At 43.8% G+C, this 24,128-nt stretch overlaps 1 protein-coding gene across 1 annotated transcript in view; it reads left to right on the forward strand.

The window, feature by feature from the left end:
* The window catches only part of degs2 (delta(4)-desaturase, sphingolipid 2), a 44,750-nt gene that overhangs the window by 8,640 nt on the left and 11,982 nt on the right, over window positions 1–24,128 (forward strand). The window contains exon 2 of the mRNA XM_055641162.1: window positions 4,556–5,298. Coding sequence (XP_055497137.1) covers window positions 4,556–5,298 — 743 coding nt within the window. The remainder of the gene's footprint in view (window positions 1–4,555; window positions 5,299–24,128) is intronic.

Consider the following 24,128-nt stretch of genomic DNA (forward strand, 5'->3'; position numbering starts at 1 on the left):
ACACGTAATGCAAATCCAGATCAATAAATACATTTTTAAAACATTAAAAAAAAATTTTTAAGTGTTTAAGAAATACTGCAGATGCTGGTAAAATTGAAGGTAGACACAAAATGCTGGAGAAACTCAGCGGGTGAGGCAGCATCTATGGAGAGAGGGAATTGGTGATGTTTTGGGTCAAGACCCTTCTTCAGAACCTTCAAGGAAAGAAGGGTCTCGACCCAAAACATCGCCAATTCCTTCTCTCCATAGATGCTGCCTCACCGGCTGAGTTTCTCCATTTTGTGTCTATCTTTAAATTTCAATCTAGCTGTATTAAAATGAGAGCAAATGCTACTTCTGACTTAAATTTTGTTACAATTTTAGTTATGATTTTTACAGTTGATCCTTTATTAGTAATATTTTGTAATAATAGAAAAGAGCATTTATTTAAACACAACAGTAAAAGTGACATCACAAGGGCGGCACGGCAGTAGAGTTGCTGCTTCACAGTGGCCAGAGACCTGGGTTCAATCCTGACTACGGGTGCTGTGTGGACGGAGTTTGTACGTTCTCCCTATGACTGCGTGGCTTTTCTCCGGGTGCCCCGGTTTCCTCTCACACTCCAAAGACGTGCAGGCTACATTAATAATTGTAAACTAACCCTAGTGTATAAGATAGTGCTAGTGGAGGGTTGATTGCTGGCCGGCACAGACTCTGTGTGCCGAAGGGTCTGCATCCGCATTGTATCTCTAAAATTAAAAGCAAAACAAATGAACATACCACCAAAATTCCCCATTGCTGCTGTTAACTCAGAATTAAGATGTGCATCATATTAAGTTGGCTTGGATTTCCTGATGTACATCCATGAAGTTGCCTAGCATAATTTCAAATTTGTATCAATGCAATGTACAACTCAGATTTTAAAGTGACCTGTATCGAGGAGGGACAGTTGACTCGGTGGCACTCATAAAAATGAAATGTACTGAGGAAATGGGTAAATAGGTACTTCAATAGGAAATGATGCAAACATTGGAAGTGTTTTGACAATGAGGGAGAAGGCTTCTTTAGTCAATCACAGATGGGGAAAATAATTCCAAATATATAATGTAATGTATATGAGCAGACGAAAGGGAAGGAAATTGAATGATGGAAAAGAACAGGCGTATCTAAAAAATCCTTGTCCTTAAATTCTTTAAGACATTAAGGCAGTGTTATAAGATGGTTAAAAAAACATGGGTACTGGATGTAAACCAGGAGTTGTTGACTCTCCACCACTGCCAACCATTCACATTTGATCTTTAACTTTATTAAACAAGCTTAAATAACTCAGCCAAAATGATACAAGCTTTTTGTTGTAGTGTTTGATGTCTATAGGGATATGGCCACATGTGTTGCCTGTAACTCTGGCATATCTCATGACTGCATCATAAGATTGTGCATTCAATTACCACTCTGGAGACCTGACCCAGACACACAGATATTCTTCTGTGGAAAGAATACCCTTTGAGCAAAGAATCTGTTCTCTTTTGCCATTCCAGGTGTACATGAAAGTTCCAATTGAATTATTTTTTAAAGATATCAGGGAATTCCCTGCGCTCTAATCAATATTTCTCAAGTCTTGTAAAAGGTTTTCTGATAGACACCAAATGCTGGAGTAACTCAGCGGGACAGGTGGCATCTCTGGGTGGAAGGAATGGGTAACGTTTTAGGTCGAGACACTTCTTCAGACTCTGCGTCAGAGGAGGGGGAGACACAGAGATTAAGAAGGGTAAGCTCCATTGCACCTGCGCCCAAGATGAGGTGTTCCATACCTGGACTTCCACTTTCTTTAGGGAACGGGGGTTCCCATCTTCCATCATAGATAAGGGTCTCCTTGGTACCCAGCACTCCGTTCACTTCTTGCCCCTTGTCCTGACCCCCCCCCCATCACCCCCCCTGACATTTTTGAAACCTCCAGGGTCTCACCAAACATCTTCCCAAGCCGGAGACCGTTTCCTCTGCAACTCCCTGGTCAACTCGTCCCTTCCCACCCAAACCACCGCCTCCCCAGGTACGTTCCCCTGCAACCGCAGGAGATGCAACACCCGTCCCTAAACCCCCTTCCTCGACTCCTTGCAAGGATCCCGACAGTCCTTTCAGTTGAGGCAGAGGTTCACTTGCACCTCCTCCAACCTCATCTACTGTCTCCACTGTTCCAGATATGAACTATATATCGGCAAACCCAAGCACAGGCTCGGCAATCGTTTTGCTGAACACCTCCGCTCAGTCCGTCAAAACCTGCCAGATCCCCCGGTTGCTAAGCACTTCAATTCCCCCTCCCATTCCCACATTGACCTTTCTGTCCTGGGCCGTCTCCATTGTCAGAGTGAGGTCAAATACGAATTGGAGGAACAACACTTTTCAAAATTCAAGATTTTTCAAGATTCAATTTATTTGTCATTTGGACCCCTTGAGGTCCAAACGAAATGCCGTTTCTGCAGCCATACATTACAAACAAATAGACCCAAGACACAACATAATTTACATAAACATCCATCACATCGCTGTGATGGAAGGCCAAAAAAACTTATCTCTCCACTGCACTCTTTTCCCCCCCCCCTCCCCCCCCCCGATGTCAGAGTCAAAGTCAAAGCCCCCGGCTGGCGATGGCGATTGCGAGGCCATTAAAAGCCACGCCGGGTGGTGCGAGGTTGCACACCGGGTCTTGATATTAGGGCCCCCGGCGTGCGCTCGCAGAGTCCCGCTGCCTTTCCAAGCCGCGCGGGGCAGTGATGTCAGGCCCCGCTACAGGAGCTCTTCGACCCCGTAACTCGGGCTCCAGAAGTCGCCGTTGCGAGAGCCCTGAAAAGCGGTCTCCCTCCAGGGACCCGCGGGCTCCCGGTGCCGCCGTCCGCCAGACCCGCAGTTGAGCCTCCGAATCTCCGTCGGGCCGCACCAGCAACGCTCCACCCGCTCTGGACTCTCCGCGACGGTGAGTCGGAGGCCCCGCTCCTGTTGGAGGCCGCTCCTCGTTGCAGCCCCAACGACAACGGAGACCCGACAAAGAAAAGGTCGGGTCTCCCGTGCAGGGAGAGATTAAAGGTTACCCCCTCCCTCACACCCCCACCCCCACACACACACCCCAACAAAAAATAACAAAAACTACATAGAAACATAGACAAAAAATAATAAAAACGCAGACGGGCTGCAGAGGCCGCTGCTGACGAGAGTCGTGCCGCCTACCGGATGTGGGTAGCTTGGGCATATTTAGCTTGGGCAGCTTATAACCCAGCTGTATGAATATTGATTTCTCTAACTTCAAGTAACCTTTGCTTTCCCACTCTCCCCGTCCCTTCCCCACCCTAGTTCTCTGATTAGTTTCACTGTCCTGATTAATTTTACTGATTGTATACCTCGTTGTCACCTTTCCCTCAGCTAACAATGATCTTTGAACCTCATCTCCTTTGATGTCTTGTTTTCACACCCCACCCTTCCTTATCTCTCAGTCTGACGAAGGGTTTTGGCCCAAAATGTCACCCATTCTTTCTATCCAAAGATGCTGCTTGTCCCGCTGAGTTACTCCAACATTTTGTGTCTATCTTTGGGTAAACCGGCATTTGTAGTTCCTTCTTACGCAAGAAGTTTTCTGATCTCATTCTCGTTTATTTTTGTGGTTTTGGTCCATTTTATTTCCTCTTTACTAAGATCAGCCCAGTCAAAGTTGTAAATGTCATCATTTCACTGATCTATGCTGTAGAGCAACACTTCAACACTCTTCTGCCCCTGTACAGCTACAGCCAGAGTTCCCCAATAATCCTACCTTGGTTAATGTAAACCCTTTGTAAATGTGACATATCCATTAGCATGCTGTCAGCTTACTTATGTGTCTTTTCAAGAGTAATCTTGATTTCCTTTCCACCCTTGCACTATAAATTCAACCAACATTTTTTTGAAATGTATCATTGCCTTTGCTGACACGATCAGCTTGTATTCATTGCTCACCCTTAATTGACCCCGAGAATGTGCTCTTTTTATACTATTGCAGTCTGATCATGTAACTCCCAAAAATCTGTGGGACAATCTTTGTGTTTTAAACATCCCATGGTATTCTTTTGAATAAACCTTTCTTTTTTTCTCCATTGTCCTCAGCAAATATTTATCAATCAATTGATCTCACTGAAACATACTTGTATTTTTGGCCTGTATTACGCTGTTGTTCTTCTGTTTGCTGTGAATGAATTGTTTCCTATGTAACATATTCTTACATCCTTGTTTGGCTGTGAAGCTTTGTATGTGAAAAGTCTTTTTAAAATGCAGGTTTTCCTTTTCTGAAATTTACCTTTTTTTGCTGTTCCTTTCCACGCTTTGAAGATGGATCTTCAAGCATGAGTGAACATTTGGTCAAATGTGCTAATATCTCCTGATGCAATTTGAGAATTAAATTTAGTTTGTAAAATTTTGGTCATTTTCTGCCACAAGTCATGATATGAATGTAAGCACTTGTTGTTATTGTGATTGTATAGTAGGTATTATTACAGTATGTATACTATTGTGTGCAGAACTCGCTAATATTTCCTTATTTTATTTTTATCAACAGCAAAGTATCCTGAGATCAAGTCTCTAATGGGACCAGACCCCAATCTAAAATGGATTGTGTCTGGGATGGTACTTACACAGACCATTTCCTGCTATTTTGTGAAGGACTTGTCTTGGAAATGGATTATCTTCTGGGCTTATGCTGTTGGAGGTGCAGTCAACCACTCACTGACTCTTGCCATTCATGATATTTCTCACAATGTTGCCTTTGGCAATAAGCTGGCCAAGTGGAACCGACTGTTTGCAATCTTTGCTAATTTGCCCATTGGAATGCCTTATTCTGCATCATTCAAGAAATACCACATAGATCACCATCGTTACCTGGGCGGCAATGGCCTGGATGTGGATATTCCAACGGAGATTGAAGGGTGGTTCTTCTGCACACCATTTCGCAAAGCAATTTGGCTTGTTTTGCAACCACTTTTTTATGCACTTAGGCCTCTTTATGTTAACCCTAAACCTGTTTCAAGCCTGGAGATATTGAATGCTGTGATACAGTTTGCATATGATTTTCTCATCTATTACCTGTGGGGTTTGAAACCTATAGTATACCTGATAGCCGGCTCTCTCCTGTGTATGGGTATACATCCAATCTCCGGACATTTCATTGCCGAGCATTACATGTTCCTTAAAGGGCATGAGACCTATTCGTACTATGGGCCTCTCAACTGGATAACCTTCAATGTGGGCTACCATGTTGAACACCACGACTTTCCCAGTATTCCTGGCAGCAAATTACCACTGGTAAGTGAAAGAGTTAAAGGAGTGAGTGGCAACGAGCAAATAATATGGCTGAAAAAAAAACAGCACCATATCTGAAGAAGGGTGTACTGGCTCCGGAGAGGTGTCCAGAGGAGGTTTACAAGAATGAAACCAGGAATGAATGGGTTAACATATGACGAGCGTTTGACGGCACTAGGCTTCTACTCGCTGGAGTTCAGAAGGATGAGGGGGGACCTCATTGAAACGTGCTGAATAATGAAAAGAATGGATGTGAAGAGGATGCTTCCAATGGTGGGAGAGTCTAGGATTAGAGGTCATAGCCTCAGAATTAAAGGATGTTCCTTTAAGAAGGCGATGAGGAATTTCTTCAGTCAGAGGGTGGTGAATCTGTGGAATTCTTTACCACAGAAGACTAATGGCCGACAATGGACATTTTTGAGGCAGAGATAGATAGATTCTTGATTAGTACGGGTGTCGGGGCTTATGGGGAGAAGGCAGGAGAATGGGATTAGGAGGAAGAGATAGATCAGCCATGATTGAATGGGGGAGTAGACTTGATAGGCCGAATGGCCTAATTCTGCTCCTATCATATGACCTTATGATGTGGTAGCCAAAATTATGATTTTTTTTTAGGGTGTTATGTTTGACAATGGAAAGTCGGATGCCTAGTGGGGGAGTAAACACTAACAATATATTCTTCTGTTGATTCAAAACCCATGACTTCGTTTTAAAAACTGGGGCCCGTCTTGCCAAAGCACGACTTTAAAAAAAAAAAAAAACCCCCAAAAGATCTCAAAAGCTGCAAAACCTGCTGACACTCTGAATGAGCTCATAAAAGTGGGGACATGGCTGTAGAACTGCATTCCAGTACTTCTTGGAAATATTGAAAAATATATATATATTGATGTGGTAAACATCATAAAAACAAAGGTCTAGTCATTCCAATAAAAGCAGTTTATGTTCAAATAAATTAAATCTGCAACCATTTGTATATTAATAGAAGGAGCAGGAAGGTTTCAGTCAAGCATAATACCATTGTAACTATGTACCTGATATTAACGTGTGGATTATACATCTCAATAATGTAATTGCATTATAGGGAAGTTGGATTCAAAGTGAATTTTTAATTACAATCTCTTTGTGAAACCTCGGAGGCTTCTGGCATAAGTGATTGAAATGTGACAGTCTGAAGGTCATACAACCATCAGCTATTACCACGTTTAATTGTTGAGCATCGCGAGAGACAAGGATGCAACATTTTATCTGTTATTGAATAGTTTTTATTTTTAATAACATTTCTACAATTCCCTCAAGCAATGTGTGCACACTGCAAAAGGCTGTTTAAACAGATCCACACTAAAGTCTTTGTACATGCAAAGCCACCTCCAAATATATTGACCCATTAACTTGTTTTTCCATTCTCTTATCCCTTTCTCTTGCCAGCAGAAGAAAGAGATCCTATAAAACCTTTATTTAAAATAATAAATGTAGCTAATGTACCTTCGCAAGATAGCTATTCTCTCTTGAAACTGCCTACTCCTGATTTTAGGAGCTGGGGAAAGATCACCCTATTGACATGCTCCCCTCCCAACCATCATTTCTGTACACCACCTGTCTGCCCTCTCCCCAAAGACCACCCTGACCCACCATAACCTTGTGTTGCCCCAAACAAAACAGGTAGTGATCGACCTACCCCAGTTTGCATTCACGATGCTGAAGTAGAGATGGTCGAAAACTTCAAATTCATAGGAGTCAATATCACCAACAACTTCCCCTGGACCACCCATATTGAAGCAACGACCGAGAAAGCACACCAACTAGAAGGCTTAGGAAGTTTGGCATGTCCCATACACCTCTCACCAACTTCTACAGGTGCACCAAAATGATAACTGAAAGCATTTTATCAGGATGCATCACCGCTCGGTTTGGGGACAGCTCCATCCAAGACCGCAAGACATTGCAGCGAATTGTGGACGCAGCCCAGACCATCACACACAACCAACCTCCCTTCCATTGACTCCATCTACACCTCGCGCTGCCTCGGCAAGGCCAGCAGCATCATCAAGGATGAGTCACATCTGGCCACTCCCTCTTCTCTCCCATCAGGCAAAAGGTATAGAAGTGTGAAAATGCACACCACTGGATTCAGAGACACTTTCTTCCCAGCTGTTATCAGGCAACTGAATCATCCTACCACAACCAGAGAGCGGTGCTGAACTACCATCTACCTCTGTGGTGACCCTCGGACTATCCTTGATCGGACTTTGTTGGCTTTACCTTGTACTAAACGTTATTCCCTTATGTATCTATACACTGTAAATGGATCGATCATGTATTGTCTTTCTGCTGGAGGTTAGCACGCAACACAAGCTTTTCACTGTACCTCGGTACACGTGACGATAAACTAAACTGATCTGAACTGAACTACTTTCTCCTGACCCGCATGCTTCACCTTCCCTTCAAGTCCCCATTAGGAGCCGTCACTGCAACTGTCATTTGCCCTGGCCTCATTTAATGAAAAAAATCATATTTTCCTTCCAAAACAATTTTATCCTTCTTGAAATGCCATTTCTGTTTTGACAGGGTAATTGTATAGTTGAATAGAATGACACCCAACCAGTCGGCAGGAGTTTGGGGTTAGGAGGGGGAGATAGATAAACCTTGATTGAATGGCAGAATAGACTTGATGGGCCGAACGGCCTAATTCTACTCCTATTCCTTATGATGCGCCCACTCATTGACGATACCTGTTTCTAAAGTGCCAGTACATATACTTAAAGTAGTTAAGAGGGCAAATCTGGTCAACTGATGTAACCATTTTTTTTTCGTATTCAGCTACTCTGAAAGACAGCAGGGGAGCTTAAGAATTGGGATTGTTCATGCGGCATAAACGGAATATGAGGTAGTGCCTGTAGTTCAAGCTTGATTGGGATACCATTTCCTCACCGATTCATTGTGATCACAGCGGAGTTGAAGAAGGTAAACCTTTCGCATAACGATTGCTTGAAATTTATTTGCGGCATAATTTCAAGCTGTGGGATACCATTTCATTGGCACAGTTTAAGTTTAGTTGGATCTTTTAATTTTTAGTGCAGAAATTTCACACACAATTGGTTTGGTCTTGGTTAGTTGACATGAGTGGACCCACAATGGTAGAGTTGCTGCCTCGTGGCTCCAGCCCTCTGGGTTCCACACTAATCACCTGCCTGGAGTTTGCACGTTCTTTCTGAGACATTGTGGGTTTCCTCCAGCATCCCAAACCTATGCTGGATAGTAGATTAATTGGGTGTAAATGTTTCCTAGTATTTAGGTAAGTGATAGAGTCGGGTATGGATGAGGCTGTAGGTGCAAGGGGGTAGGAAGTTGCGGGAAGAATTGGGAACAGGGAAAACTTAGCTGGGGAATTGGATTATTGTGTGCAGGTCTGCAGAAAAAAACAGAGATATTCAAGGCCCATAAATAGTTGCCAAATAAGCAGAAAAGGCAAGTGAGATTGGGCTTTGAGACCAGGTAGGGATCTGATGCCATTGTGTAAATAAAATGCACCATGACATAGAAACATAGAAAATAGGTGCAGGAGTAGGCCATTCGGCCCTTCGAGCCTGCACCGCCATTCGATATGATCATGGCTGATCATCCAACTCCGTATCCCATCCCTGCCTTCTCTCCATACCCCCTGATCCCTTTAGCCACAAGGGCCACATCTAACTCCCTCTTAAATATGAACTGGCCTCAACTACCTTCTGTGACACAAGGGAAAGGCAGCCAAAAACCTGTTGTACTAAATTTCCAGAATGCATTTCTTCAGCAATCAAAGTAGGTTCTGTCCTTTATTCAAGATTAAACTGAGCCTCAAACTCAAATAATTGTGGATATGTTTACGGTGACCAAACACAAACCAGAGAGCCTCCTTTAAAGGTTAAACACATGTGTAGGAAAGAACTGCAGATGCTGGTTTAAATCAAAGGTAGATAGAAAATGCTGGAGTAACAGGCAGAATCTCTGGAGAGAAGGAATGGGTGACGTTTCAGAGACGAGACCCTTCAATCCAAATATTTCGGGTCTACTTTTGATTTAAACCAGCGTCTGCAGTCTACCTTAAGCTTAAACAAGAGAACTACAGCACATTGGACAAACCACATCAAAGCGGACATAGGTTTACGCCTGGAAACCTTTGTAAGCCACCTAAATTTGACCTTCTGGCTGATTTTTCAAGCACCACGAGGATGTAAGGTTCAACGCACGAGCAGGAAGCAGGATGGAATCTGCTATTGTGGCAGGTGTCAACAGCCAGAGATTGGTCTTCCCAAATATTTAATTGAGAAAAGTTCTGCTTTTTGAATACTATTTGTCAGTGAGGTTAATCGCGTGTGTGGGGGTTATGCACCAAAACCAACTTCAACATTTTTACAAACTGCTATTATGTAAAGATAGGAGCCACCTGTGCTTTTGTTTAATTTTGTGGATAATGAAGTAGATTTTCAAAGTCTACAGAGAGATTTATGCCAGTTGGAAGAGTGGGCTGAAAGATGGCAGATGGAGTTTAATGCTGATAAGTGTGAGGTGCTACATCTTGGTAGGACAAATCAAAATAGGACATACATGGTAAATGGTAGGGAATTGAAGAATGCAGGTGAGCAGAGGGATCTGGGAATAACTGTGCACAGTTCCCTGAAAGTGGAATCTCATGTAGATAGGGTGGTAAAGAAAGCTTTTGGTGTGCTGGCCTTTATAAATCAGAGCATTGAGTATAGAAGTTGGGATGTAATGTTAAAATTGTACAAGGCATTGGTGAGGCCAATTTTGGAGTATGGTGTACAATTTTGGTTGCCTAATTATAGGAAGGATGTCAACAAAATAGAGAGAGTACAGAGGAGATTTACTAGAATGTTGCCTGGGTTTCAGCAACTAAGTTACAGAGAAAGGTTGAACAAGTTAGGGCTTTATTCTTTGGAGTGCAGAAGGTTAAGGGGGGACTTGATAGAGGTCTTTAAAATTATGAGAGGGATAGACAGAGTTGACGTGGATAAGCTTTTCCCACTGAGAGTAGGGAAGATTCAAACAAGGGAACATGACTTGAGAATTAAGGGACAGAAGTTTAGGGGTAACATGAGGGGGAACGTCTATACTCACAGAGTGGTGGCTGTGTGGAATGAGCTTCCAGTGAAGGTGGTGGAGGCAGGTTCGTTTTTATCATTTAAAAATAAATTGGATAGTTATATGGACGGGAAAGGAATGGAGGGTTATGGTCTGAGCGCAGGTATATGGGACTAGGGGAGAATACGTGTTCGGCACGGACTAGAAGGGTCGAGATGGCCTGTTTCCGTGCTGTAATTGTTATATGGTTATATGGTTTACCTTCCCTAACTTTGATAGATTATTGATTTTGAGTCACTGGAGAGAAGGAATGGGTGACGTTTCGAGTCGAGACCCTTCTTCAGTTAAATGGGCTTCTTCCCTAATCATTTTGTGGATGTTTCCCTTCTTGAATAAAATGGGAAAGATTGATTAGATTGCTGTCTCTCATGGTTAATACATAAATAAAATATTGCTTCTGGTCATTGGTGAACACTATCATGTAAATTCCTTGCATGGTTCAAGACAGCAATTCCTTAAATGTAAACATTTTCCAGTGCTTGTTAGATCAATTATTTTAATTGACCGCGCTGCAACAATTGACAAAAATCCTCTTGTCACAGACCTTCAAATCATGTTTTGACCTATTCATATGCTAGAAATGTACTTGGAAGATCTATCTATTTTAAAACCAACTCGGATAGAACGTGCATAAATTTGCCAACGTCTGATGTTGATCAGACCATGGTAGGTGGTGTGATTGTCATTGGTGTGTGCTCTCTTATTGTGTGCGTGTACCATGGGGTAGATGCAGGGCCCCGGAGGGCACCTCCGACTGCACACCTGTACATGGTACTAACACCATCATCAAGTATGCAGATGATACAACGGCGATTGGCCTCATCAGCGACAACCATGAGTCGGACTATAGGGAGGAGGTCCAGCTCCTAGCAGCATGGTGCGCTGACAACAACCTGGCCCTTAACACCAAGAAGACCAAGGAGCTCAGAAGGTCCAGGGGTGGCACGCACACCCCCATCCAGATTAACGGGACGGAGGTGGAGCGTGTTTCCAGCTTCAGGTTCCTGGGGGTCAACATCTCTGATGACCTCTCTTGGACCCACAATACCTCTACTCTGATCGAGAAGGCTCACCAACGTCTCTTCTTCCTGAGGAGACTAAAGAAAGTCCATCTGTCTCCTCAGATTCTGGTGAACTTCTACCGCTGCGCCATCGAGAGCATCCTTACTAACTGTATCACAGTATGGTATGGCAACTGCTCTGTCTCCGACTGGAAAGCACTGCAGAGGGTGGTGAAAACTGCCCAACGCATCACCGGTTCCTCACTCCCCTCCATTCAGTCTGTCCAGAGCAAGTGATGTCTGCGAAGGGCGCTCAGCATCGTCAAGGACTGCTCTCACCCCAACCACAGAATGTTGACCCACCCCCCATCTGGGAGGCGCTACAAGTCTCTCTGTTGCTGGACCAGCATGTTCAGGAACAGCTTCTTCCCTGCGGCTGTCACACTGCAATTCAACACCTGTACCTCACTCCTTCCCCCAGTGACTGATCTCCCCCCCCCTCGAAAATTGCACTGATCGTGCTACTGTATATACATATATATATATTTTACTGTTCCATTATTCTGTGTTTGCACATCTGGGTGAGATGCTAACTGCATTTCGTTGTCTCTGTACTTGTACACTGCACAATGACAATAAAGTTTGAATCTGAATCTTAAGATGGCAGTGCATCGGAGCTAACACTGATCACCCACTGGCGCTGGCTCTTCCCGGGAGCCCATCCTCTTGCAGCAGCCTGCTGTTCACTGATGTTCATGGTTTGGTTGCCACGCTAAGATGCAAGCAAAAACTGCAGTTCGTTACTTTTCACAGGTTATTCATTAAACACAAAGGCGTGTTGGCTTGATCTAACTCCGAGCTGTTTCAGCAGCCACTGGCAGCAAAGAACAAGGTCACATTTCAGTTTATTACTGAGTCGAATAATTTACCATGAAATTAACTCTGTCTACCTGAAGGTTATTCCCTCCCTTTTAGGAATTTAAAAAATATTCCATATATTCATTTCCATGATCTGAACACAGCCAGCATTTGTTGCCCTTGAGCTGAGGCATTTGCTTAAGGGCCTATCCCACTTAGGTGTTTTTTTTTTTTTTTAGGCGACTGCCAGCGACTAGGCAGTCGCCACACGGTCGCCAGGGTGTCACCTGTATGGTCGTGAGTCGTCTCCTCAGTCTCCCAAAGAGTCGTAGCGTTTTTCTGGTCACCGCTGGATTTTCAACATGTTCAAAACTATTCGGGCGACAGTCGGTGACCATGGGCTTGTCGTAGCTTGACTTCTCCTGACGTAGGTGCTGTCGTAGTTTGGCGCCAGGAATGTGCAGGTTGTCGCCGGGTGATGTAGGTTGTTGCTGATTTTGGTGAATGCCATTGGTGACTACCTGCATCAATAGGCAACGTGTACCGGCGACTGAATTATCTTCCGTTGTAGCCGACAGGGTCGTAGCTTGTTGTGGGTGGATGGAGGTTAACTTCAGTTGTCGTAGGTGGACGTCCCAATGGGTCGCCGATTATCGGTAGCTTGCCATAGCTTGACGTCAACTAAGTGGTAGGTTGTTGTAGCTTGTCCTAGACATTGTTGTGGGGGAATGTCTATGCAGTCACCTTTTTTTGGCGACCTGCTATGACTATGACAGTTGCCTAAGTGGGACAGGCCCTTAAGCCCTTTCCATGGGCATGTAAGATCTGACTCAGCGAGAATCACATGGCATGCAGTTAAGAGCAGCACGTTTCAGTCCCTTGCCCCAAACACATAACCATCAACACACTGAAACCTTGCACCATTCTTCAGTTTTGCCCTTGTACTTATAGTTGTTTTTATAATATACTGTTTATTCTGTGAGCTTCATGTGAACAAGGAATTTAATTACACTCTGGTGTATAAGACTCCATGGGGAGGATGAGGATTGTAACATTCATTTTCTGAATATTAAGAATTGCAGTATCCATTCCATTAAAAAAAAATAATGTGTAGGAAGAAACTGCAGATGCTGGTTTAAACCAAGGATAGGCGCAAAATGCTGGAGTAACTCAGCGGGTCAGAACGTATCTCTGGAGAAAAGGGATAGGTGATGTTTTTCGGGTCTGAAGATGGGTCTCGACCCAAAACGTCACCTATTCCTTTTCTCCAAAGATGCTGTCTGACCCGCTGAGTTACTTCAGCTATTTATGTCTGCCGTAAATAATTATTTTTGGTTCCAAATAAGTATCACACCAAACATTACAGCTATTATAAAGACAAGGAGGAGCTAGTATGCTCGCATATCCTGCCAACTAAAATATCACCAAGCACTGATCCATTCAAAAATGTTGTGTGCTATTATCGACAGTATGTCGTAAATTGTGCTTTCTCTCTCTGCATTTGAGTTGATGGGGAAATGCCATTGAAGCAGCCTTGCTGTAATGCTCTATGTTGCTGTCATAGTACGTTGGTGGATGAGAAGCTGAATGTTGGGCTCCTCTCACCTGGCTGGTAGCATTGCTTGTCCAGCTGCACTTGTCCAGAAAATGAACACTTGTCTTGTAGATTAGATTCGTTTATGCTTGTCTCGTTCAGAAATTAGATATATGGAATCATTTTTAAATTGTTGAAAGGGAGGGAATAATCTTCAAGATGGGGTAATTATTTGTTAAATGATCTGGCCCAACTCATCCACGCTGACCAGGATATCTATCCACATTAGTCCCATTTAACTTCATTTGTACCATACCCCTCCAAACCTTTCCAATCCATGGTTTGAGAATTAAGGGGCAGAAGTTTAGGGGTACCATGAAGGGGAACTTCTTTACTCAGAGAGTGATAGCTGAGTGGAATGAGCTTCCAGTGGAAGTGGTGGAGGCAGGTTCGATTTTATAATTTAAAAATAAATTGGATAGGTATATGGACGGGAAAGGAATGGAGGGTTATGGTCTGAGTGCAGGTAGATGGGACTAGGGGAGAATAAGTGTTCGGCACGGACTAGAAGCGCCGAGATGGCCTGTTTCCGTGCTGTAATTGTTATATGCTATATATGATATAATAGTGAGATAGAAGTACAAGTAACTACAGATGCCAGAACCTGGAGCAAAAAACAAACTACAGGAGGAACTCCAGTGAATGGAGCAGCAATGTTGACCATCATTTTGCCTCCATGGATGCTGCTCAGTCTGCTAAGTTCCTCCAGCAGTCTTTCTTACTCTAGCTTCCAGCATCAGTAGTTTGTTTGTCTAGCAGCAAGGATCATCATCTTACATTGGTGAGATAAAAGAAAAGTGTGGTGAATCTGTGAAATTCTTTGCCACAAAAGGCTGTGGAGGCCAAGTCAGTGGATATTTTGAAGGCAGAGATAGATAGATTCTTGATTATTACGGTTTATGGGGATGAGACAGGCGAATGGGGTTAGGAGGGAGAGATAGATCAGCCATGATTGAATGGCGGAGTAGACTTGATGGGCCGAATGGCCTAATTCTATTCCTTATGACCTTAAATGGAACAGTTTCTTTCTGTTGGGATTTTCCAAAGTATTGACAGTAAATTAATCAGGATGAAGGAGTTTCCAATAATGTTATATTTAATCAAAATGCTATAATAGGTTGCTCAGTAGCTCAATAGGGGGTCTGGGTCAAGTGTTGGCTTACCAGATCAGATGGAAGGAATGGCAGCTCTGTTTATAATGTTAGTATTAACTGGAGAAGTCAACCAACGAGAGTGTTTCCCCACCCTACTTGCAGTTTGTACCCAATATACTTCTTTTGTGCCATTTGTATCGTTGCCTTTGGCCGCACCTTAATGTGCATTTTTTAACAACTATGTATTTGTTATATCAGTCCCTGAGCATTTGCCTTTCCTCCATCCCTGTCTGAGTGATGAGAGAATTTGAATGTGGCCTTGATAAAGCAGCTGTTCTTTGTTCCTTCGGCAGACTCGATTTAACACCTGCTGACTTTGCATTCTGACTTCTACGAATCATATAAACTTAATTCCAAGAGAGGGTAAACAAGCCTTTGATGCCTCTCATTGCTGCAGCTTGATTGTTTGATTCTGTGTAAACGGCGCAACCCATATTTACATTTTGCTCCTTCTCCCTCTCTCTCTCGTCGACTTTATCCTGTTTATTCCAGCTAGATTGACCATTTCTCAGACATGCTTTTCTAATTTCTTTAAGATATTACCAGCTCTCGTGAATAACAGCACTATCTTTTTCCCCATGAGCGCAGATGACCTAAAAATATCTTATCCTGTCAATCAAGAAAGTAAAAAAAGATCGTACATCCCTTAAACCTAGCTCTGTCCTTCAGTAAACCCATTGTAGCTCATTCTTGTGCCTCATTCTTGCTCTGATCACCACCCCTTCTAAACTCCGTCCAAAAATCTATCAGTAGCAGCCCAAAATGCTATGATGGATTGACTGAACCTCCACTGACTCTGTTTAAAACAGGTTTTACAGAGTACTAGGTTTACATTTACATTGTGCTGCTGCAAGAAAGAATTTCATTGTTCTGTTTCGAGACCTATGACAATAAAACACTCTTGTCTCTTGACAATAACAGTCAGGTTTTCCACTGTGGCCCAGTAGAAACATAGAAACATAGAAAATAGGTGCAGGAGTAGGCCATTCGGCCCTTCGAGCCTGCACCGCCATTCAATATGATCATGGCTGATCATCCAACTCAGTATCCCGTACCTGCCTTCTCTCCATACCCCCTGATCCCTTTAGCCACAAGGGCCACATCTAACTCCCTCTTAAATATAGCCAATGAACTGGCCTCAACTACCTTCTGTGGCAGAGAATTCCAGAGATTCACCACTCTCTGTGTGTAAAATGTTTTCCTCATCTCGGTCCTAAAAGATTTCCCCCTTATCCTTAAACTGTGACCCCTTGTTCTGGACTTCCCCAACATCAGAAACAATCTTCCTGCCTGCCCAACCCCTTAAGTACATGTGATAATAATAAACTTATACCAGTATCCGCCTTAATTAGGAAAATAGCATTTACATTAATGCAAATTATACATTCATTACTGATTAGTCACAGGTACAGTATATGGCACTGTTGTTAAATGTTTCTAAGGCATTTTTTTAAAACAAAGTCTAAACCTCCTCCTTGTGTCCCACTCTGCCATAACAAGTGGAAATCAGATCATTTAATCTAACTGAGATGGGTTGTGGTGTATTCAACATTTAACTCATTTAATGAAGTCGGAATTAAAATCATATAGAATACAGCTAAATATTTGTGTTATCCCTAATTTGAGGAAGAACATCCTTGTGATTGAGGCAGTGCAGCATAGGTTCACGAGATTGATCCCTGGGATGGCGGGACTGTCATATGAGGAAAGATTGAAAAGACTAGGCTTGTATTCACTGGAGTTTAGAAGGATGAGGGGGATCTTATAGAAACATGTAAAATGATAAAAAGGACTGGACAAGCTAGATGCAGGAAAAATGTTCCCAATGTTGGGCGAGTCCAGAACCAGGGGCCACAGTCTTAGAATAAAGGGGAGGTCATTTAAGACTGAGGTGAGAAAAAACATTTTCATCCAGAGAGTTGTGAATTTATGGAATTCCCTGCCACAGAGGGCAGTGGAGGCCAAGTCACTAGATGGATTTAAGAGAGAGTTAGATAGAGCTCTAGGGGCTAGTGGAGTCACGGGATATGGGGAGAAAGCAGGCACGGGTTATTGATAGGAGACGATCAGCCATGATCACAATGAATGGCGGTGCTGGCTCGAAGGGCCGAATGACCTCCTCCTGCACCTATTTTCTATGTTTCTATCTAAGAACGTTTGAAACTTTATCAGCACCAGAGACTCTATACCACCTGGGTGAAGTCTGCTGTCTGATTTTACCGGATTGTATGCCTGTGGGAACAGAAGCATGCCCTTGACTTGGGATGGTCGTTCTCGGCACTAGTGTAAAAATTTCCGAGGTGCCGCAGTGCCAACCCAGAAGATTTGTTGGTCAGTGGGACCTTGAACCCGCCCGAAGGCTCGCTGGTCGGTGAGACCGGGTGGGGAGCTGGAGATGCCGGACGCGAGGAACAAGAGCCGGTAGGAGTGTGAACCAGGGTAATGCTCCAGTACATCGAGCATGCCAGCTGACTGGATTAGTCGGAGGGTAGTTAAACTGTGGAGCTCATTGCCACAGGGGGCTGTGGAGGCCAAGTCAGTGGATATTTTTAAGGCACTGATAGACATTCTTGAGTAGAACGGGTGTCAAGGGTTTATGGGGAGAAGGCAGGAAAATGGGATTTGGTGGCAGAGATCAGCCATGATTGAATGGCAGAGTGGACTCGATGGGCTGAATGGCCTAATTCTATTCCTATAAGTTTTGGACTTTGAATAACGGCGCCATAAATGGCAGCGCTTGCATGTGTAATATATGCAAAAAGAATTTCACCGTACTGCTGCATAAGTGACAAATGAATACACTATTGAAGTATTGAAAAGATAATTTCACTCTACTGCGATAATAAAATGCATGTCATATTAAAGTATCATTGAATCGTCTTCCATTGAAAACTGGGCAAGCATACGGGGATAGACACAAAAAGCTGGAGTAACTCAGCGGGTCAGACAGCATCTCCGGAGAAAAGGAATAGGGGACGTTTCGGGTCGAGACCCTTCTTCAGATTCTTATAGCATCGGGATTTGCCTACAGGGATTAGGCAAGGAGAAACAATTTATTACTCTACACAAACTAGACAGGGGGACATAGCCCCTTGGTGCCCCCAGCCACAGTGGAGCACCTGAAAGCTTCAGAGATAGTTGCCTGCCACAATGACTTAATTACAGTCAATTTTGGTTCCCCCTTGAGTGCCATGTAATCACAATGGAAAATATCATAAACTATGTGCAAACAGATTCACCTGAAAATAGGCTAAAAAGCTTGACTGGTTCATTTATATTTGGTCAGCAGGGATTCTGCTCATATCCACAGAAGGCTGATCATTACACTGGTGCTGAGGGCGACCTTCACAGGTCATGAATGTGCTTCTGTTCCACCCGGCACAGCAAATTCCGCCAGCTTACTGTGGGCTCGAAAGCAGTGTCAAAACCAGGCGTGTTTGTGCAATAAACTTAATTGTGTCTACTTGACACACAAAAGCTGGCGGAACTGTCTAAATAATATTTGCTTGAATGGAACCTACCATCTAGCCACTAGTTCTGTAAGAAATACTTCTGAAGAAGGGTTTTGACCCGAAACGTCACCCATTCCTTCCATCCAGAGATGCTGCCTGACCACATGAGTTACTCCAGCATTTTGTGTCTAACTTCAGTGTAAACCAGCATCTGCAGTTCCTTTCTACACACTGTTTCTGTAAGATCTTTAAATATCCAGATCTGTGCATTACTGGCACATTTTTGCTTGAAGTGGACTAGCTGAATGTAAAAGATAATAAACACAAGGATTTTTTAAATCTGAAACAATAGACAATAGCAGAAGACTGAGAAAGTGAGGAAACAAAGAACTGCAGATGCTTGGCTCATACCAAATACACAAAGTGCTGGAGTAACTCAGCAAGGTCAGGTAGCAGCTCTGGAGAAATGGGATAGGTGACTGAAGAAGGGTCCCAACCCGAAATGTTGCCCATCCTTTTCTCTTGAATTGTTGCTTGACTCGCTGAGTTACTGCAGCGTTTTACGCCAATTAGAGGAGGTGAGTTAACACCTATGGTACTGATGGATGTAGAAATGTATGTACTTTTTAACAACTGTGAGTGTAGGTTACATTCCGATCAGCCATGATTAAAATTTTGGTGCAGGCTAAAGTGGCTGAGTGGTTTACTCCTGCTATTCATTTGTATGTTCATGTGTTTGCATGTAAATTTAATGGCACCACAAACTAATGGCCAGATCTGGTAAAAGAACACTGGAAGCTCTTGAGGGACATTATAATTTAGTGCCTGCAGACATTTTAAAGAATTGCAAATTTGGCATGTGTAACATTGAGATCAAGAAGAACATAGAAACATAGAAAATAGGTGCAGGTGGAGGCCATTCGGCCCTTCGAGCCAGCATCGCCGTTCATTGTGATCACGGCTGATCGTCCTCAATCAATAACCCGTGCCTGCCTTCTCCCCATATCCCTTGACTCCACTAGCCCCTAGAGTATCTAACTCTCTCTTAAATCCATCCAGTGATTTGGCCTCCACTGCCCTCTGGCAGGGAATTCCACAAATTCACAACTCTTGGTGAAAACGTTTTTTCTCACCTCAGTCTTAAATGGCCTCCCCTTTATTCTAAGACTGGCCCCTGGTTCTGGACTTGCCCAACATTGGGAACATTTTTCCTGCATCTAGCTTGTCCAGTCCTTTTATAATTTTATATGTTTCTATAAGATCCCCCTCATCCTTTTAAACTCCAGTGAATAAAAGCCTAGTATTTTCAATCTTTCCTCATATGACAGTCCCGCCATCCCAGGGATCAATCTGATGAACCTACGCTGCACTGCCTCAATCACAAGGATGTCCTTCCTCAAATTAGGAGACCAAAACTGTACACAATACTCCAGATGTGGTCTCACCAGAGCCCTATACAACTGCAGAAGAACCTCTTTACTCGTATACTGAAATCCTCTTGTTATGAAGGCATTAGCTTTCTTTACTGCCTGCTGTACCTGCACGCCAACTTCCAGTGACTGGTGTACAAGGACACCCAGGTCTCGCTGTACCTCCCCCTTACCTAAACCTAACGCCATTGAGATAATAATCTGCCCCCTTGTTTTTGCCACCAAAGTGGCTAACCTCACATTTATCTATATTATACTGCATCTGCCACGCATCTTCCTACTCACTCAACTTGTCCAGGTCACGCTGCAGCCTCCTAACATCCTCTTCACAGTTCACACTGCCACCCAGCTTTGTGTCATCCGCAAACTTGCTAGTGTTGCTCATAATTCGCTCTTCCAAATCATTAATATATATGGTAAACAGTTGCGGCCCCAACACCAACCATTTTGCATGTACATTGTCATGCTCGGGTACTGCTAAAAGGCTCATTGTTCAGAACTCTAGATCCAGCAATGTGAAATTATCTAGCATATGAGAACATTCAAATACGCTAACCTTTGACAAAGCTCACAGCATAGCCCCCATGATGGAGATGGGTTGGCCAATGTAGAAAAGTTTCATTCTGGGTACGGATCTGTGGTGCAGATGAATAGACATCTTTGCAGCCATGTTTTGGTTGGTTTCGTACCGAGTGCATTTGGTAAGGGACCAGTAGAGCATCCGTTGTAGCCAGGGTCCGGAGGGCAAGGAGCACCGCCACTCCACCTAGGGTCTGTCGGGGAAGGAGCGGCTCTGCTGTCAGCAACCGGAGGACCTGTGACAGGATCTAGGGAGTGGACAAGGCTGAAGATGTCCAGGTTGGGTTGCTCCTAAGCTGGGCTAAGCTGGCCATCCACGAGTCACAGTGCCAGGCGGAAGAGGGTTTTGCCTGAGCCAGATGCTTGTCCCTTTTCCGGGGTTGCGTCTGCACCCGGGTGGTGTTAGAGGGACATAGTTGTACAGTAGTTATTTAGTATATTTGTACAGATTGTAACATTGTGTGAAAATTTAGTGTCCAGATAATTTGGTGATTTTGTAATATGGTGGTGGGTGTGTTACCACTGTTTTGTTTATGTATCATAGAAACATAGAAAATAGCTGCAGGAGGAGGCCATTTGGCCTTTCGAGCCAGCACCGCCATTCATTGTGATCATGGCTAATCGTCCCAAATCAATAACCCGTGCCTGCCTTCTCCCCATATCCCTTGATTCCATAGCCCCTAGCGCGCTATCTAACTCTCTCTTAAATCCATCCAGTGACTTGGCCTCCACTGCCCTCTGTGGCAGGGAATTCCACAAATTCACAACAAAGTTTTTTCTCACCTCAGTCTTAAATGGCCTCCCCTTTATTCTAGTTTAATTACATGATCGTAATTAAATTAGTTTTGACATAAAGTGCATTTGGTTGGAAAACCAGTGCTTGAAGTGATCCTCAGAGTATATTTGGATATAATGTATTGTAAGGCTGCGGAGGGCTTAACCATCGTGAGTGGATTGCTACATTGGTCAATGCAGAATGATTTTGCTCAGTGGTGTGTTATCCTGAAGTGACAATGAATGGATGGTTGGGCAGACTGAGGTTGGGCTAGGGTATAGAAAGCAATATTGTTTTTTTTTTCTGAGGTTCGGGCATATTTGCATTTCTCAGCGAGCAAATTGGGTGAATAGTCTGTGATTTATTTGGAGAAAGCAACTCGGCAAGTTCCCTGGAGTATTGGAACAACAGCTGTACAAGTGCAAGAAATTGCTGATACTTGGAACAAGTGTCATTAAAAGGCTAATCAAGTTACAGTGGATGGGAGTCTTGGACGAGAATCTGGTTGTCAACCAGATGTCAAGGTGATTAAAGTTTAAAGGGTGTGAGATTAGTGGCTCTTGAAGCGTATTCATAGGATATTCATTGGAATTATCAGTACTGGCTGGAGATATTGTAGAGCTGAGGATAGACACAAAAAGCTGGAGTAACTAAGCGGTATAGGCAGCATCTCTCGAGAGAAAGAATGGGTGACATTTCGGGTCGAAACCCTTCTTTAGAAGGGTCTCGACCCGGTGAAATTGTCTAGCATATGGAAAAAATTAAAACATAGAAAATAGGTGCAGGAGTAGGACATTCAGCCCTTCGAGCCTGCACCGCCATTCAATATGATCATGGCTGATCATCCAACTCAGTATCCTGTACCTGCCTTCTCTCTCTCCATCCCCCTGATCCCTTTAGCCACAAGGGCCACATCTAACTCCCAATGAACCGGCCTCAACCACCTTCTGTGGGAGAGAATTCCACAGATTCACCACTCTCTGTGTGAAAAATGTTTTTCTCATCTCGGTTTTAAAGGATTTCCCCTTTATCCTTAAACTGTGACCCTTTGTTCTGGACTTCCCCAACATCGGGAACAATCTTCCTGCATCTAGCCTGTCCAACCCCTTAACAATTTTGTAAGTTTCTGTAAGATTCGCCCCTCAATCTTCTAAATTCTAGCGAGTACAAGCCGAGTCTATCCAGTCTTTCTTCATATGAGAGTCCTGACATCCCAGAAATCAGTCTGGTGAACCTTCTCTGTACTCCCTCTATGGCAAGAATGTCCTTCCTCAGATTAGGAGACCAAAACTGTACGCAATACTCCAGGTGTGGCCTCACCAAGACCCTGTACAACTGCAGTAGAACCTCTCTGCTCCTATACTCGCTATTGGATATAACCTTTGACAAAGCTCACAGGTTCTTGACCCGAAACATCACCCATTCCTTCTCTCTAAGTTCAGACTGATGTTTTGTTGCAGTTTCTCATAAATAGAGACTTGCACCCATGAATCACATTCTGTTCCACGATGCTTGTTTCTAACAGTGACTTACTGATGCATGTGAATTGTGGTATGTTGCATGCCTCGTGCTGTGAGTTAAATGCTGCTGTGTGAAGTTCCCGCTTACTTTGAGTGACTTTGAGGGTCAAATGTGTTTCATTTTCATCTGTACCAGCAACAGAACAATGAAATTCTTACTTGCAACAGCCCTGTAAACATAGCGCCCCTAGATAACATCTATGAGCATCTTTATCAATGATTTGGATGAGAACATACATGGCAAGATCAGCAAGCTTTCAGATGATACAACAGTGGGTAGTTTTGCAGATAGTGAAGATGGCTGTGAAAAATTGATTGATTGATCAGGTGGGCTGAGGAATAGTTGATGGAATTTAATGCAGAGAATTAAGAGTTAGATAGAGCTCTAGGGGCTAGTGGAGTCGAGGGATATGGGGAGAAGGCAGGCACGGGTTATTGATAGGGGACGATCAGCCATGATCACAATGAATGGCGGTGCTGGCTCGAAGGGCTGAATGGCCTCCTCCTGCACCTTGTTTCTATGTTTCTATGAATTGTTAGGTGTTGCATTTTGGGAAGTCTAACAGGGGCAGGACCCACACAGTTAGGCAGGTACATGGATAGGGCAGGTTTGGAGGGATATGGGCCAAACGCGCGCAGGTGGGACTAGTGTAGCTGGGACATGTTGGCTGGTGTGGGCAAGTTGGGCCGAAGGGTCTGTTTCCACGCTCTATCACTCTATAACATACGGTAAGCAAAAAGAAAGTACAGAGTTCTTAGTGCAACCAAGACAATCTACAGCTCCAAGTTTAGTTGGTGTTTTGTAGTGTCAAGAGCTTGATGGTTGGTGGGAAGAATCTGTTCCTGAACCTGGTCAGGGTTTTCAGTCTCCTACACCATCTTCCTGATGGCAGGAGTGAAAATAAGAGCGTGGCCAGGATGGTGTGGGTCCTTGATGATGCTGGCTGCCTTTTTGAGACCGTGCCTCTTATAGATCCCTTCAGTGGTGGGGAGGTCAGTGCCCATGATGGAGTGGGTAGTGTTCATAACGTTTTGTAATCTTCATTCCTGGGCATTTTGAGTTGCTGAACCAGGCTGTGATGCAATCAGTCAATATGTTCTCCAAAATACACCTGTAGAAATTCCAGAGAATATATACTGAATGTGCTGGGCCAAGCGCAGATCTTCAGATATATGCACACCCAGGAAATCATTGACTCTCTCCGCCTATCGATGAAGACAGATTTGTGGATCCTTGGCTTACCTCTTCTAAAGTCAACAATCCCTCCGTAACTCCCTTGTCAATTCTTCCCTTCCCTCCCGTACCACCCCCTCCCCGGGCACTTTCCGTT

Source organism: Leucoraja erinacea, chromosome 9 (genome assembly GCF_028641065.1).
Source record: "Leucoraja erinacea ecotype New England chromosome 9, Leri_hhj_1, whole genome shotgun sequence".
Classification (NCBI taxonomy): domain Eukaryota; kingdom Metazoa; phylum Chordata; class Chondrichthyes; order Rajiformes; family Rajidae; genus Leucoraja; species Leucoraja erinaceus.